Source organism: Carassius carassius, chromosome 16 (assembly GCF_963082965.1).
Source record: "Carassius carassius chromosome 16, fCarCar2.1, whole genome shotgun sequence".
In the NCBI taxonomy this organism is placed as follows: domain Eukaryota; kingdom Metazoa; phylum Chordata; class Actinopteri; order Cypriniformes; family Cyprinidae; genus Carassius; species Carassius carassius.
The window spans coordinates 31,145,854-31,163,821 of NC_081770.1; the positions used below are offsets into that span (position 1 = coordinate 31,145,854).

Consider the following 17,968-nt stretch of genomic DNA (forward strand, 5'->3'; position numbering starts at 1 on the left):
ACTTGTTTGATATAAAAATATTTCTAAGAGAACAGAATAAAAGTTAAATCTTAAATCTACACTTCAATTTTGAATGAATAAGTTATTTCCTGTTAACAGATGCCAAAGGTGCAGTATCGATCCAACTGCAAGCCCTCCACCTTTGCTTACCCTCCACCCTTGGAAGTGCCAAAGGAGAAGGAAAAAGAGAAGGTCTGTTTTAACCATTTTATCATGAACTCTCACCTGGCTTGTCACAACTCCACTCGATACCAAAAACCAATGTTCTAGTGCCAGATTTCGTGGTGTAACTTAACCCGCTGTTTTTGTGTCAGGTTTCCACCGCCGTTCTGTCCATCACAGCTAAAGCCAAGAAGAAGGAGAAGGAAAAGGAGAAGAAAGAGAAGGAAGAGGAAAAGATGGAAGTGGTATGCATGTCCCACAGCACTTCCAGATACCTTTAGCATGTCATGTACTGCAGAAACCCAGTGATTTGGTCTTTATCTGATGCAGGAAACACAGGCAGAAGCAGAGAAAGAGAAGAAAGACGAGGAGAAGGAGAAGGAGAAGGAAAAAGAGAAAGAAAAGGAAAAGAAAAAAGAGCCAGAGCCAAACTTCCAGATGTTGGAGAACCCAGCCCGTGTCATGGCCGCCCAGCTCAAGGTCCTCACCATGCCCGACAGCTGCAGATACCAGCCCTTCAAACCTGTGAGTCTGACTCCATTGATTTGAGCCTGTTGTGACCGTTTTCATCTGTAAAATGAAATAAAATGAGCTGCCGATGAAAGAAACATCTTCAGAGAGAAGACATTTGCTTAATAAACAGCAATGAGAGCTGCAGTTTAGTAATCTGCTGGCAGACTTTTTTTGCATTTTAGGAGACCAGATATGAAAATGTGCAAACATGATTCTGAAGTTTGCATTAAACAAGGCATGTAGACAACTAATTTTGCCTGAAAGTATATAGTTGGACTGTCACACCATATAGTAACCCCCTTCATCAACATTGTCGCTCCCAGTTACACACGGGTGGCATCATCATCTTGAAAGACACCAGTGAGGAAGAGGAGGAGCTTGTGGAGCCCGTGTCTGCTCATGGGCCTAAGATCGAGGAGGAAGAACAGGAGCCCGAGGCTCCAGAACCCTTCGAATACATAGACGAGTGAGAAACGCCCCCTTACAGGTACTTCCTCTACATTTTCTTTTTTTTTTTACTTTTGTATAAGTGAATACGCTAAACTAAGAAAGATTTAAATTAAAATTTAATGAAATTCCGATACAATTTGATGGATAAGTTTGGGCACCCCAGATAATTATCATTTCAACAGAAATAAGTGACTACAGGTAATCAACACAATTAAAAGGGTGGCAAAACTTTTGCACAGCGTGTTTGTCACCTTTTGACTTTTTCAACTCAATACTGTTACTATAAGAATTTCTGATGTCTAGAAAACATCACATTATGCCGCTTTCTCTAGAAACTTCATGGTATAGCATTAAAAAAAAAAAAGAATTATAAAGATATTATGCTGCCTCACGGGGTGCCAAAACTTTTGCATCAAAACTCGCTGAAGCGCATGTGCTCATCTCCACTCTTTTTTGCAGGTGGTGTTATCAATTCTGCATGCACCGCTACACGTCTACTCAAATGCTCACCCCTTTTTTTATTTTTACGTTGTTTCCTCCACTTGGCCTATCGTGGTTCCTGGACGGATGTTTTACACAATGGTTTCAGTCATTACAATAAAATATATATATGTTGAACATGAGATTGGGTGCTTTTATTGTTGTGGATCGGCTGTATGCTTTATATGTATTTTTGGTATTTGATTAATTTGGTATTATTGTCAATTATGTTGAATAAGGTGGGTAGTTGACATGGTATGGTTTTGAGAAGACATGCTATTCTATTTTAAATAGCATAACAAACTCATGTATGCAAATTGCAGTATATACAATGAAAGGTTGAAGACACAGAAGTGGTTAAGATGTACAAATTGAGATTAACATCTTCCCACGGTCATCCACTCACTATAGCTAATATCTTTTTAAATCTCAATTTACATAAAATATAGTTAAAAAATAATAACCAACTGTCTGGAGGAAAGACACGTCATTCAGTTCACTCACATCATCATCAGTCATAGTGACAGTATTTTCTTGGAAAAATGAACAATCCACATTTTTTTACATGAACTCTATATCATGCTTTCTACAGAAACTACCCAAGTGACTGTTAGAGGCATTTAGTCACTTTTCACCTAATTTGTTCACTATATGCCCTTAATGGATTTATATATATATATATTTATATATGGGAGTCTAGAACTAGAACAGAGAACTTTTTACAGAATTGATTGTAAATTCTGTCGTAACTGCAGAGATCTTCAGTAGTTTGTTTTCCAAATAAGAAAAAGAAAGTGTTCCATAGTTTTTTTAAAGACCTTGCAAAACAGACCCCAGTCATCATCAGCCTCTCTTGATGGACCGTGCTCTTGTAAACTGAATGAAAGCAGATGAAACCACTATATTATTAAACTAATGTTGTCAACATCTTTCATTTATTGCACGTTTCTGAGTATGTGACCATACAAGGTGATATATATACCAGGGAAAACAGAGACTTGTATTGATATGACCCTAAAGGGTCAAAGCAAACACTCGGAGAATGGCATGTCCCGCCCAAGAATGATTGTTGGTGAACAAATACCTCCATCGCTTTTTGCCGTGAAGTACCAGTCTGTTGAAGCCGCACTAATGACAGAACCGATGGCAAGAGCCAACCTTTTTTGTTCGTTCGGTCAGTCAGCAGGCTGGCCAGAGTGGTGTTGGAGAACTGTTTATGATGGGTGTCCAGGCTCTGGAGGTGGTCGAAAGCCTTCTGTTTGTTGTACTTGCTGGGTGCAGTGATGGACATGCTGACTGGTCATTTGAACTGGGGACAGGGATGATGTTATGATTCCTCAAGAGTCAGGGAATTAATAGATCTTGGCAATAATTGCAGAACATCATAAATACAATGTTGTAATTATACACAAGCATCGGACCAATGGCTCTCTTTAAAGTCAGTAGCCCCTCACTGCAGAACACAAGATCCAGGGGGCATGGCTGGATCCACATCAAGGTGATTGAGATGGGTGGGTTTAGGGATCGGGGTGGAGACGGGTAGGTTTAGGGGTGGAGATGGGTGGGTTTAGGGATCAGAGGGTGGAGATGGGTAGGTTTGGGGAGGATTTTGGGGTCAGGGGGTGGAGACTGGTAGCTTTAGGGGTGGAGATGGGTGGGTTTAGGGATCGGGGGGTGGAGATGGGTAGGTTTAGGGGTGGAGATGGGTGGGTTTAGGGATCAGGGGGTGGAGATGGGTAGGTTTAGAGGTGGAGATGGGTGGGTTTAGGGATCAGAGGGTGGAGAGAGGTAGGTTTGTGGTGGAAATGTGTGGGTTTTGGGGTCGGGGTGGAGAAGGGTAGGTTTAGGGGTGGAGATGGGTGGGTTTAGGGATCAGGGGGGCGGAGATGGGTAGGTTTAGGGGTGGAGATGGGTGGGTTTAGGGATCAGAGGGTGGAGATGGGTAGGTTTGGGGTGGATTTTGGGGTCAGGGGGTGGAGACTGGTAGCTTTAGGGGTGGAGATGGGTGGGTTTAGGGATCAGGGGGTGGAGATGGGTGGGTTTAGGGATCAGAGGGTGGAGAGAGGTAGGTTTGTGGTGGAAAATGCGTGGGTTTTGAGGTCGGGGTGGAGAAGAGTAGCTTTAGCGGTGGAGATGGGTGGGTTTAGGGATCAGGGGGGCGGAGATGGGTAGGTTTAGGTGTGGAGATGGGTGGGTTGACTGGTCAGGGGTTGGTTTAGGGGTGGAGATGTGTGTGATCAGGGATCAAGGGGAGATGGGTAGGTTCAGGTTTATGTAAGGTGTCAGGAGTTGGATCTGGATCCAGCCACACCCCCTGGATCTTGTGCTCTGCAGTGAGGATTATCTTGTAAAAGTGGCAATATGGAACCAGGTTGCAATGACCTGCAGGATTTCCAGTGGTATCAATTGGAACTGCGATCTTTTCGTTTGAGAACAATCATGTGAGATTAACAGACAATGGAAGATGCCAAGTTTTTTATACTTATTTAGAAAGTCTTTTTTTATTATTGTTCTGTAGATGCATTAATTCTTATTAATTTCTTATACCTTGACTCTGAGAGTCTCCACAGCTTTTTCATTTCAACCACAACTGAAGTCCTTTATTTCAAACCATCTTGATAAGGACTTGTTTGACAGTAAACTGTTTGTTGCCATGATTGCATGTCTACAGTGCCCACATCCCATGAACTATTCCAAAGGAATTGAGTTTATATAAGAGATGAACCTAGCTGATAAGCTTCTGTTAAGGGACAGTCTGTCTTCAGTGCTTTGTGTGTATGTGTGTATGTATATTTATATATATATAATTCTTCTTATTATTTTTATTTTCAGTTATAGAACAGGATAAGGAAGTGTTGAACACTACAAGGACCTATACAATTTATTATTTGTTGTGGTGACTGAAAAATAGTTTAGGGTTTGTCTTAGCAATGACCACAGAAGAGCTTCCAGTTGCTTTCGCAATGTGTTTCATTGGGTCTCCATGTCCAGTGTTTCTCGAATTAAATAAACACTTCCAGAGCAGACAGTGCCAAGAAACTTTGGACACTGATAGTATCACAGGCCGTATGTTGATTGAATTAACCTCCACAACAGAGGGTTCTTGTGTTGGTCAGGGTCTTGGCTAACCTGTCCGAGTTCTCTCTTTGAGCACAGCTGCAAGCCAGATTCACTGTCACGGATTCAGTAGATTTTCCAGCCATTTGCTGGCCAGGCACTGAGGTGTAGTTGATGAGACCCTTGGGACTCTGCTCTTAAAAGTGTCTCCACTGGAGAGAGCGACTACGGGGGCCTCCCTATTCTGGGAAGTTAGAATAGAGTAATAGAAAAGCAATGCGAGTCAGTTGGCTAAATGGATGAAATAGGGCAACAAACATCCACAATTTTTCAGCCATTAGGAGGACGATTGCGGCGTGAAAGTATGTTGCTGACAGTTCTCTTTCATTCCATCTTCATTCATCATTACAGTCAAAGTACCAATGCCACAAAGCCTGTTTAGATTCTCCACGCTTGCATGCTAGTGATTTTTTGAAAGTGAACTCACGAGTCAATCTTGAACGGTCAACTTCTGGAAAGAAGAGAGAAGACTTCGGTTCATTAGGCAAAGAAATCATTAAGCAGAGTGGTAGAACAAATGTGGGCCATGAAAAAGGTCGTGGTGGTCTCCTACAGTTTCCACTTGATGGTAATGTTAAGTAGGCTATGACAGAGTTTGGCTTCTTGTGTTCAGAATTGAAGCATTAGCAGTCCCAATCTTACGCCGTAGCTTTTGCTTTTTTACAAGTATGGAAAGGTTTAAAATAACAGTTAACTATGGTGGAACTCTTTTGAGGACCGCTTGTCAGGATGAGGGTTGGATACTAACACTAATGGACCTTGCCGCCTCTGTTTTTTTGCAAATGTATTTATTTATGGAGGGGAAACGGACTCAAGCAGTGGCTCTTTGTCTCTCTGTGGGAAGCCAACCGCAGATTTCCTCTCCACCGCAGAGCAAGGAGAGCTGCCTGGAGGACGCTAGCTTGAATAAAATTAAATTAGTTTATCATCTGCCCAGTCGCCACTTGGAAATGACGACATGACATTATTTAAAATAGTTTACAGTCGAGTCATTCACTTTTAAAACCATTTCAGTGCTTGATTTGTTTTATATGCTCACCCTTCACTTTGGCTTTAAGCTTAGCAATAACCATAAACGCATGGCGTGAGCCTTCTTACTTTACAAGGTTTATAAATAAATCTCCTGAAGCAGTGTGAAGGGCAAAGTTCTCAGTTTATAAAAGTGCATGATATGAAAAGGTGAGTCAGTGCACAGCTGGCAGGGGCATGAGATCATCCCGTCACGAGCGACTGAACGCCTGCAGTGTTTTACAGAGAGTGCCAGTGTTTACATAACATCAGCCTCTGCCGCAAGCTGAGCCTATTACAGACATGGCAACCCCAGCCTGGGAGACGGCTTCTTACAATCTGATAGTGGACGGTAGAAACGAGACGGGTTAGACTACTGGATAGAAAAATATATATATATATGTATATATATTTTTAGCTCACGAATAAGAAGGCATTATAAAAACAAATTATAGCGAAAACAATTTATAATATATTTTCAGTCAGACATTGGCAGTGGATAAAATCTTAAAAACTGCATGGATCATACAGAGATGATTACAGAATGAATACATCAAAAACAAATCAAGCTTATTACAACATTTGAAGTACCACAAAGACAAAAAAAAAAAAAGTCCCAGCCCAAGATGACATATGTACAGAATATACACAATTTACACCCCTTACACCGTGGTTTCACTTCTATACTGTTTGGACATATAAAGAAAGTGGGGCGTTCATGCTAAAACCAGTTTTCACAAGATTTTCTCTTCCAAAAATGAACAAGTACACGACGTAATGTAAGAATAGTTTTCATAATTGATATTATGTATCCTCGCTCTACAACCAGACACCAATGCAGTTTACCAAAATGTACTATTTAGCTAAAAACACCTCATTTGTGAAGCACGTCTCATAAATGAAGTCCTACGGCTCAAATATTACATAACACACATTCATCTGATAATCCATAAAGATACAGCCAATGGATTCATCAACTAAATCCTATAGGAAATAGTTTGATCTACAATTACAACAAAAATGCAAGCGTCAACGACGTTGATTTCATTAAAAAAAAAAGGTCAATTAAGACAAAACCTAGCAATAAAAAAAAATAAATCAATCCCAAACTGCAGTTAGGAGGAGGTTGTTGTGGTGTGAACCTGCTCAGTAGCGGTTGAGCTTGTCAGGGTCGTTCGATGCCATCTGTGAGAAGTCTTGGAAGATATCCTGGTACGTCTCATCTCCTGCAGAGAGAAAAGCGCTCGATTATGAAGGAGGCAGAGTGGGACTGACCTGCATCAACACTAAACGCTATAATCAAACCCCTCACAGACACAGAGAGACGAGCGCATACCTGTGATACTTCAGAGCAGAAACTCAGCAGGAGATCACAGGAGGAGGAAAAGAAGAGGAGAAACGATGCGTATGAAGTACGTTTATTGACTATTAGCATTGATACTTAGCATGAAATACTGTCAAGTGATGAAAAAAAGCAAAGATTTGAGTTACGTGAGAGATCAACAGTGACAGAGGAAAAAGAAGCAGCTCACAAATATCTAAAACAGTAGTCAACAGTCTTATTATAATTCATCACTCACGACCTTGTAAACACCTTCATGTTTTATTATTTGCATGATGATAAACCTGAGACTGTGCTCTGTAAAGAGGCTGCAGCAGAGAAGTGTTGAAAGAGGAGAGACACGAGGAAAGTCTTCAGGAGGAGCAGCAGTGAAGTCCAGCTCGACTGCGCCCCTCTGTGACCCAAGCCAGTCACACAACTCTAGCTAATGATTCGGCACATTCATGGACGCCAAATTAAATTATACAAAATACATATTTATAGCAACACTCTGACTGTCACATTTCCCTTGAAATATACATAAATAATCGGATTACTTAAAATATTTTAGCTATTCCACAAAAAAAAATACCTACATAAAATACAATTTTACAGACAATAACATTTAAATATAATAAAAAAATATTTTTTTTTACATAATAAATTAAAATGCATACTTAAAAAAAAAAAAAAAAAAAAAAAAAAAAAATATATATATATATATATATATATATATATATATAATTTTATTACAGAAAAAAACAACATTATATATGTATATAATTAATGCTAAATGTGAATTCTGTAAAATTTTAATTGATCTGCATAAAACAAATGGCTGCTACATGATATAAAAATACAGAAAAAAACAGTAATATTGTGAAATATTATTACAACTTAAAATAATAGTTTTCTATTTGAATATTCTTAAACAAAATAATTTATTCCTGTGATGCAAAGCTGCATTTTCAGCATCATGACTCCAGCCTTCAGTGTCACATGTGACATCAGTCGATCACATGATCATTTAGAAATCATTCTAATATTCTGATTTATATTGAGTGTTGGAAACAGTTCTGCTGTCTAATATATTTGATGAATAAAAGGTTAAAAAGAACTGCATTTATTCACAATAAAAAAAAAAATTCTAATAATATATATTCTAATAATATATTTTCTTTACTATCACTTTTTATCAATTTAACACATCCTTGCTGAATAAAACTATTGATTTTATTTACAAAAAAAAAGAAAAAAAAATTACTGACCCCAAATTACTGACCAGTAGTGTATATTGTTATTACTAAATATTTATATTTTAAAAACATAGCTTCTTTTTTTTTTTTTTTTTTTTTACTTTTTATCCTAAAAAAGTATCACATGTTCTGAAAAATATTAAGCAGCAGAACTGTTTCCAACTTTGATAATGAATCATCATATTAGAATGATTTCTAAAGGATCATGTGATAATGATCCTAAAAATTAAGCTTTGCATCACAGAAATAAATGATAATTTAAAGTATAATAAATTTAAAAACAATTATTTTAAGTTGTAATAATATTTCACAATATAAATTTTTTTTCTGTATTTTTGATAAAATAAATGCAGGCTTGATGAGCAGAAGAAACATCTTTCAAAAACATTAAAAATAGTAATGTTTCCAAACTTTTGGTCTGGACTGTATGTATATATATATATACTTTTTTTTTTTTTTTTAAAGAAAAATTGATTTTCAATATAGATGCCTTTTTTTAACTGCTATCGTTACCAAAACATGCATTCATAACAATTACGATATATTATCTATGGTTAAATAACAGTGTTGCCTAATGCAGAACTACCGTATTTTCCGGACTATAAGTCGCACTTTTTTTTAATAGTTTGGCTGGTCCTGCGACTTATAGTCAGGTGCGACTTATTTATCAAAATTAATTTGACATGAACCGAGAGAAATGAACCAAGAGAAAACATTACCGTATAATACGGTAATACTGAATTGTACAGACGAACTACGTCTTCATAAATGTAATATTTCTAAACATACTGATTCGATTCAGACCGTTTCACTTCTTCAAGTATAATGAAGTGATTAATATCAGGAATGATCGTGAATACTGGGCTGAGTTTTCACTACACTCTCACAGTTTTAAGACAAACATACACAATGCAAACAAGACGTCGAGTTATTGCACATGTTCCAGCAGCAACATCCTGTCATTGTTAACTTCAGATTAAAATACTAGACTAGATGAACCCATCCCGGGGGTACATTCGTCGTTTTGTGCGTTCGCTACAGTGTGTGGCGGTTTCGCCGTATGTTAGGAGTCTCTGAGCTGTAAGTTTATGAACTCTTCCATACATTTCCGATACTGCATTTCAGTCGGGCTGTTAGAGTTATATTGCCCTGACTGACTGTACAGACCTTCTGAATCACGCATCTCCTCGTTCATCTTGGCCAGCCGAAGCCTGTAGAAACACAAACCAAGACCACATTACACACTTCATGTTTTCTGTCGGACACAAATGTCTCGACACGGCTAACGGAGATGGAAACTCACAGCGTGACAATATCAGCGTTAGCTGCCTCGACGGCGATTGACAGCGGCGTCTGATTCTCCACATCCGCTGCGTTCTGATTGGCTCCCCGTTTTAGAAATAAACACACTTGCCTGCAGCAGAACAAACAACATTCAAAAAAAGGGTCAGAAAGACACTAATCTCTAGAGAAGAGCTGTGTGCTGAGCAGGACTGACCCGGTGTGGCCCAGGATAGTGGCGTGATGGAGAGGTGCTCTGCCCAGACTGTCCTGCTGGTTGACACTGGCTGAATTCTGGAGCAGGAACTCACACGTGACCAGAGACCCCTGATACACACACACACACACACACACACACACACACACAGGGGATAAACCATCACACACTTTCAAGACAGCAGTCATAACACATTATACTTTTGTAACATATTTACATTTTTGCATGAACTGATGAATCATACGATAAAACCACCAGAACCATTTCTTATTTGAAAGAGAAGCACTCGATATTTTATGAATAAAATAACGTGTACAATTAATTGTTGTTAACAAACTGAAAGCAAAACAAAGCAGAAAAACAAATGCAACAAATGAAACAAAGCCAAAACCAAAGCTAACAAACTAAAATAAAAACAAAACAAAAAAGCTAAATACTACAAACCAAATCATGCAAAATAAAAAACCAAACCCTCAAAAAATAAAACAAAAAGCTAAACTTGACCAAAAAACCCCGGAACCAAAGAAAACAAAAAGCAAAATACTACACAAAACACAAAATTAAAACAAAAAACACCAACCAAAAACAAGAAACACAAAACACACAGCAAAAATTAAATAAAAAGATCAAACAAAACAAATATAAAACAAAACGCCAAAAACAAAAAGCAAATTACTACACAAAACACAAAAATAAAAAAGAGAACCTGAAAAATCTAAAGAACAAAAAAGAACACAAAAAACATTAAAAAAAAACTAAAAACCCAATAAACATGAAAAAAATAAAATAACACAATAGAACACAAAAAACATGAAAATAAAATAAAAAACAATAGAACACAAAAAACAAGAAAGAAAAACTAATAAAAACACAACAGAACACAAAAAACATGAAAAAAAAATATTAATAAACATAAAAAACGAAACATGAAAAAAAACACCCAAAAGAAAACACAAAATCAAAAAGCTAAATACTGCACCAAACACCCTCAGACACAGAAGAATATGTGTGATATATCTGTCAGTGTTCCTCCTGTGTATGAATGACGTGTGTGTGTGTGTGTGTGTGTGTGCTCACCCCGTGCACAGCCATTATGAGCGGCGTCCTTTTCTGCTCGTCAGCATGGGTCCAGTTGACTCCTGCTCCATGAGCGAGAGCTTCGGCCATGTCCGGCAGACTGCGGCAGAAAGAGCCCCAGTACAGCTGCAGGCCCGGCGACGGCTCGCAGGACACCCCCTCTTGAGGCTCGGAGGACACCCCCACACCTCTCCCACAGCCCTCCTCCTGAGGCTCGGAGATGTGCAGCTCTGGGCCATCTGAAGCACAACACACAGAGTCAGCATCAGTTTCTGCTCTGCTGGTGATGAGGGACACCACACTGACCTCTCACTGAGTCGTTGAGTCATTAATGGAAATGCACAAAAACGTCCAAAGGAGCAGACGATGGAAATACATGATGGGATGCTGAGTGACGGAGAGATGATGAAAGCCAGCAGGGTGTCCACTGAGCAAACTTCATCATTTGAATTCAATTTAAAACTAAATTTGATGTGAACATGAACTTGAGTTAGCAATCAGGATGTGAAATTAGTTTAATTAATCAATATTTGAAACTGAAACTTGTGATGGTAAGTTTAACAACTTTAAGAGATTACAGTTTAATATAAAAACTTCCTTCTCTGCTAATGTCTCCACTGCTAAAATGACATACTACCATAACAAAATTAACAATTCGTCTAATTCTTGCATGCTTCTTCATTAATAAAATTAAACACATCAGTTGCCCGCTTGATCTTATTCCATCTCATCTCCTTCAAGCCATTTCTCCTGCAGTTGTACCTGCACTCACATCATCAACACTTCCCACCACACTGGTGTTTTTCCCTCATCTCATTCCCTCATCGTCATTCCATCAAGTCTCTACATTTCTCACACACAACAACCTCCTTGACAGCAACCAATCTGGCTTCAGAAGTGGACATTCAACTGAGACTGCCTTGCTCTCAGTTGTTGAAGACTGGCAAGAGCGGAATCCAAATCTTCAGTACTTATCCTGCTTGATCTGTCCGCTGCTTTTGACATGGTTAACCACCAGCTCCTCCTATCAACCCTACTGGCAAAAAGCATCTCAGGAACCACACTTCACTGGTTTGAGTCTTACCTATCAGATAGGTCCTTCAAAGTACCTTGGAGAGGTGAGGTGTCCAAGTCACAACATCTAACTACTGGGGTGCCTCAGGGCTCAGTTCTTGGACCACTTCTCTTCTCTGTCTACATGGCATCATTAGGTTCTGTCATTCAGAAACATGGCTTTTTATACCACTGCTATGCTGATGACACTCAACTCTACCTCTCATTCCATCCTGATGATCCGACAGTTGCTATTCGCATCTCAGCTTGTCTAACAGACATTTCTTCCTGGATGATGGACCATCACCTTCAACTCAACCTTGCCAAGACAGAACTGCTTGTGATTCCAGCAAACCCATCGTTTCATCACAATTTCACCATCAAGTTAGGCACATCAACCATAACTCCTTCAGAAACAGCTAGAAGCCTTGGAGTTATGATTGATGATCAGCTGACTTTCTCAGACCACATTTCTAAAACTGTCCGATCCTGCAGATTTGCTTTATTCAACATCAAGAAGATCAAGCCCTTTCTTTCTGAACATGCTGCACAGCTCCTTGTTCAAGCTCTTGTTCTGTCCAGGCCGGACTATTGCAATGCCCTCTTGGCAGGTCTTCCAGCCAACTCTAACAAACCTTTACAATTAATCCAGAACGTGGCAGCAAGATTAATTTTTAATGAGCCAAAAAGTATACACATCACACCTCTGTATATCAATTTGCACTGGCTTCCAATAGCTGCTCGTATAAAATTCAAGGCATTGATGTTTGCCTACAAAACTACCACTGGCTCTGCACCCATTTACCTAAATTTGTTACTTCAGACTTATGTGCCTCTAGAAGCTTGCGTTCTGCAAGTGAACGTCGCTTGATTGTGCCATCCCAAAGAAGCACAAAGTCACTTTTACAGACTTTTAAATTAAATGTTCCCTCCTGGTGGAATGACCTCCCCAACTCAATCCGAGCAGCTGAGTCCTTAGCTATCTTCAAGAATCGGCTGAAAACACATCTATATTAGACCCTCTAACTTTAACATCACTATTCTAATTCTATTCTTTAAAAAGATCTAACTACCTTTCTAATCTTTTTGTATTCTATTTTATTTTCATTTATTTTGCAAATGTATATATATATATATATATACACATATATATATATATACACACATGACCTCTAACACTAGCTTGGCTCTATTCTTTTTTTATTCTATCTCTTTTCTTTTTATTTATTATATTATTTTTAAGCCCATGCTAGGTGTACTGTGTTAACCTAACTGAGACTTGTTTTAGCACTTATATATCATTGCTCTTTTTGTGGTTTTTGATTGCTTCCACTGTCCTTATTTGTAAGTCGCTTTGGATAAAAGTGTCTGCTAAATGAATACATGTAAATGTAAATGTAATATAATGTATAATGAAAAGATTCACATTTTGACTTTTACAAAGTAAACTGCTAACAGGTTAGTGGACGTTTAGTGCTTAAGGAAAATGTAAAAATCTATTTTGTGTCAGTTATAATCACCCTAACAGTATTTAATTCTAATGTTTAATGTCTAATTAGTTAAATAAATGCATCAACATATTACAAATGTATTATTTAAAAGTAAAAGCATTTATTGTGTTTTCCTGTTTAAAAAAATCTATTGTGCATGACTGAATATACATGAATGGCAATAAATAGCTGTTATTAGTCAAAATTAATGATATTAGTTAATTATGTTTATGATTAACTATAATACGATTCATGATAATATATTCTTTTGTCTAATTTCGTTAAATTTTTTGCTTATATGTAAATTTTTATAACATTTTAAAGGTTTTTCTGTGTTTAAGATCAAAATAAAACAGCATTCATAATTCATAATACTTCTGTAATGTGATGCATTTAAATTTGACATGCACTGGTGAATCATACAAAACCAGAGCCATTTATTATTTAAAAGTAAAGCACGTATTATTTTAAAAGAAATAAAAATTATTTTGTACAATTAGTTGCTGTAAGTTGACAAAACAAAAAGCAAATCAAAGCCGAAAATCATAAAGAAAATATCAAATAAATAAATAAATAAAAAAACCAAACAAAAAAGCTAATAAGAGAAAATTATTAGAATTATTAAAATATTATTAAATAACATGAGAAAAAAAATCCTCTACCCAAAAATAAACAAAACAACAATACAAAAATTTAACAAATAAAAAACAAACAAAACAAAAAGCTGAATACTACACAAAACATCAAAACAAAAACTACAAAAAGAACCCAACCGATTAAAAAAAGCAAAAATTTATATTAAAAAAACCCCCAAAGCCAAACAAAAATAGTTAGTCAAAATACTATTATATTTTGATATTAACAAAATTATTTCGACGGTGTCATTTTCTGCTTTCGTTACTTATGTTAAAGACATTTTTTTGTTTAGTTTTTTTTACATTTGTATTAATTTATCATCATTTTTGTTTTTCATTTTATTTTGTTGTTTTTAAATGTCCATGTAGTTTTTATTAATTTTATTTTCATTTACTTTTAGTAAAACATGGGAATGTTGCCTTGTTAACAAGCTTTTATTTATTTCAGTTAACAAGTAACAATTGTTGTCTATTTGACTATTTTTTCAGTTGAGTTTAGTTGAGGTTAAGTTCAAGCCTGCTATAATAACCCTGGATTCAACTCAATTCAGATGCACACTGGTGAAATGACGAGTGATGCAGCTGTGACACTGTGAGTTCTGCTGAGTGGGAGACACACACACACACACACACACACACACACAGCTGTACTTACGACAGCAGGGTCTGGCGGAGGAGTTAAAGTAGGAGAAGAGCGAATCGAGCTCATCTACACAGAAGAGAGACCCGTGGTTCACTTCAGCAACACAAAAGCCCAGAGCAGCGTTAGGATGGCACACAGAGAGGAGCAGAAACACAGAGTCATCCGTCGAGCTGATGCCAACACATCAGCCGGATGCTGACGGAGGGCCACAAGCAGAGGTTAAACGCAGGCGGCAGGAAGGAGCAGACGTGACACCCTCTCACCTGAGGAAGCAGACGCTGACGGTGCTCTGGCAGAGCGAGCTTCAGAGCAGCCGCTGAGACGTTTGTGCTGTTGACTCAGAGATAAAACCTTCTGTCTGATCTCGTCTTCAGAGCGTCTCCGCACAAACCTGCGATCCACGTACTTGGCTTTGATGTAGGCCTCCACCTCATGCCTGAGGAGACATAAATGATCAGCTTTCACCCCTCAACGTGCATCTAGTTTTTCATTAGTGATGGTAGAAAGTAGACTTGTGCCGGTATTCGGTAATGCGATATATTACGGTAATGAATATGCACAATAATGTTATCGTGAGCACTTCTAAATACCGTGAATAATTATATATTACAAATTATTAAGAATTTGGGATGCATTTTAAGAATACTATTCCCATCAGCTGGTCAAAATGCACAACACCGCTGTATGCTGCTGCTTGAAAGAGTGTGTGTGTGCTCTGATGTAAACAAGCAGCATGAGAAACACATGAGAGACGAGCTGAATCAAAGCATATTTACTCTCTGACAGCAGATGGCGCTAAACTGCAGAAAATGCAGCCCTTACCCTGGAAACCCCATAAATGAAGCAGCTGCTCTACTTTCTAAAACATATTTAATCATTTTAAATCAGATTTGTGTATTTTCTATGATGTTCATCACAGTGCCAAATACTTAAGTATTAAGTCTTAATAGGATATTTTCATCTGGACTACAACATGACATAGAAATTGATATTTTTATTGCTAATTTACATTTTACATTAGGGCTTCATTTTTAACATTAATTCATTAGTTAACAAACTGCCAATGAAACATACTTTCTGAACATTCATAGATTTTAGGTATTCCAATATTTAATAACATGTTGATAAAATCTAAAGTTAGAAAAAAAACTATTATTTAATGAGCTAACATTAACTAAAACTTTTATTTTTTAACAAAGATTAATAACTTCTGTCTTGTAAAGTGATACCTATGGGTCTTTATTAGTTCTTTTGCACTTTAATCTGTGCAAAACTTTTAACTTTATATATTTTTCTGTATTGCTTTATTGTATTTAAATGTTCAGTTATTTTTGTTATAAGAAAAACAGTTTTTTTACCTGTTATACTGTATTATGAGCCCTTTATAATGATAATTATAATACCGTGATAATACCGTTTACCGTGATAAAAGCATGAGCAATTAATCGCAACAGGAAAATTTGATACCGGCATATCCCTAGTAGAAAGTCATCTGGGGTTTTCTTGTTCCATGTTTAATTTACTATTTTAGTCTTCAGTGTCACATGATCCTTCAGAAATCATTCTAATATGCAGAAGAATATACATTTATCATCTTGTTTAAACATCACAAATGTAACCGTACTGTCAATATTAATCAATTCCATGCATTCTTACTTAACAAAACCATTAATTTCCAATTACATGTTAAAACATATATTTATGAAATATATAATTCCTGTGCAGTACCTGGGATCTCCCGGTTGTGGTTTCCTGGCTCCTAATTCTTCCCGCCGAGCCTCGTAGATCTGATTGATGACACCATTTCCCAGCTCACACATCAGCTATACAAAAATTAAATGCATTATTCATTCACACATAAGAACTGAAGAAGTTTTATTATTATTATTCGAAAGCTGGACCACTTTGGAAAGAGGATTTTTTTTGACAAACGTCTTTTTATAATCAAATCTGTTTCTTAAAAGAAGACATCTGAAGAGAAAAACTAAACTTGCTACACGATCCGCAGTGCGTCAGAAAAGCACCTCTGAATTCACGGCGTACGAGATGATTAGCAGATGAAAGAGCTGCTGATGTTCTCTGAAGGACGGCAGCATCTGGACAGATGTTTGTTTGCTCAACAGCCATCTGTCCATGCGTATGTTCATCACGACTCACCTTGAGCAGCTCAGGCTCCCACGTGTCCAGCGTCAGAGACCTGACCTTCGAGAAATGAACGCCGAGACTCCTGACAAACAAACAAACCCCAGTATTGTTAATAAAGCACACAACACACTGTCTGGTATCCTCTGTCACACACACACCTGTGAATGCCCGAGCACTGAATGCAGAGTGTGATGCCCAGGTTGATGCTGGCCCAGCACGGCTCCGGCTGACCGCAGTCACAGCAGACGCTGTTCCCGCCGATGACCATGACCCTCTGCAGCGCGCTCTCGCCCTTCAGACTCCTCTCCTTCACCTCGCCGGCAGAGTCCAGGCTGACCGGCGACGTGGACGACTTCCCGTCCATCTTCTGACAAACACATCGCACCGTTAGCAAGGCGCCTGCAGCGCGGCATGAACTAGCCAATGAGAGAGAAGCTGCGCTACCTCTGCGTCCTCTGCTCTGTCCCTGAAGGCTGTGGCGATGCTGTTTTGTACGGCTTTGATCCAGGCTTGTCTGAGTTTTTCAGAGTCTGCTTGCATCATACAGCTCCTTTAACAGAAACAACATCGATCATATGAACAGTATGACATACGCACTGAAAAATAAGCATCGTATTTATCAGTATTTCGTCTTGTTTTCCAGTTAAACATCCATAAATCAATTTTTTTTTTTAGACAAACTGGGAGATGGAGGAAAAGCGATTTAGCAAAAGGAAAAACCATGCATTTAACTTTTTGAATTTGAAGATCAGGGTAATATTTAACTTATTTTGTCTTCTGGTAAAACATGTAACTATCTTCTGTAGCCTTTGAAGGGAAGTTTTAAACAATAAAAAAATATGTTGTTTAGGGCAAGATAAGAAAAATGTACACATCTCCATTCGGTTCAAAAGTCTTCACCCCCCACCCGGCTCTTAATGCATGGTTTTTTCTTCTGGAGCATCAGTGAGTGTTTGAACCTTCTGTAATAGTTGAATATGAGTCCCTCAGTCGCCCTCAGTGTGAAAAGATGGATCTCAAAATCATACAGTCATTGTTGGAAAGGGTTCAAATACACAATATTGCTGGAAAACCAAAGAATTTGTGGGATCTGAAGGATGTTTCTGAAGAATAGCATGCA

At 38.0% G+C, this 17,968-nt stretch overlaps 2 protein-coding genes across 6 annotated transcripts in view; one reads left to right on the forward strand and one right to left on the reverse strand.

Annotated features, from left to right (window-relative positions):
- Positions 1-1,743, forward strand: part of psmd1 (proteasome 26S subunit, non-ATPase 1) — a 32,798-nt gene extending 31,055 nt beyond the window's left edge. The window contains exons 21-25 of the mRNA XM_059569839.1: positions 100-192; positions 315-407; positions 493-687; positions 999-1,162; positions 1,585-1,743. Of these exons, the coding sequence (XP_059425822.1) occupies positions 100-192; positions 315-407; positions 493-687; positions 999-1,145 (528 nt within the window). The 3' untranslated portion in view covers positions 1,146-1,162; positions 1,585-1,743. The remainder of the gene's footprint in view (positions 1-99; positions 193-314; positions 408-492; positions 688-998; positions 1,163-1,584) is intronic.
- A 4,994-nt stretch (positions 1,744-6,737) lies between these two features.
- LOC132160127 (arf-GAP with coiled-coil, ANK repeat and PH domain-containing protein 2-like) overlaps positions 6,738-17,968 on the reverse strand; it is a 34,321-nt gene continuing 23,090 nt past the window's right edge. The window contains exons 13-23 of one of the 5 annotated variants that reach the window (XM_059569841.1): positions 17,293-17,398; positions 17,007-17,215; positions 16,861-16,930; positions 16,432-16,526; positions 14,967-15,139; positions 14,716-14,796; positions 10,883-11,121; positions 9,806-9,915; positions 9,611-9,721; positions 9,456-9,518; positions 6,738-6,955 (exon numbers count right to left, since the gene is read on the reverse strand). In XM_059569841.1, coding sequence (XP_059425824.1) covers positions 6,877-6,955; positions 9,456-9,518; positions 9,611-9,721; positions 9,806-9,915; positions 10,883-11,121; positions 14,716-14,796; positions 14,967-15,139; positions 16,432-16,526; positions 16,861-16,930; positions 17,007-17,215; positions 17,293-17,398 — 1,336 coding nt within the window. In that variant the 3' untranslated portion in view covers positions 6,738-6,876. Of the gene's footprint in view, positions 6,957-9,334; positions 9,519-9,610; positions 9,722-9,805; positions 9,916-10,882; positions 11,122-14,715; positions 14,797-14,966; positions 15,140-16,431; positions 16,527-16,860; positions 16,931-17,006; positions 17,216-17,292; positions 17,399-17,968 lie in introns of those variants that run through there. The other 4 variants (XM_059569842.1, XM_059569843.1, XM_059569840.1 and 1 more) reach the window with 4 other exon arrangements.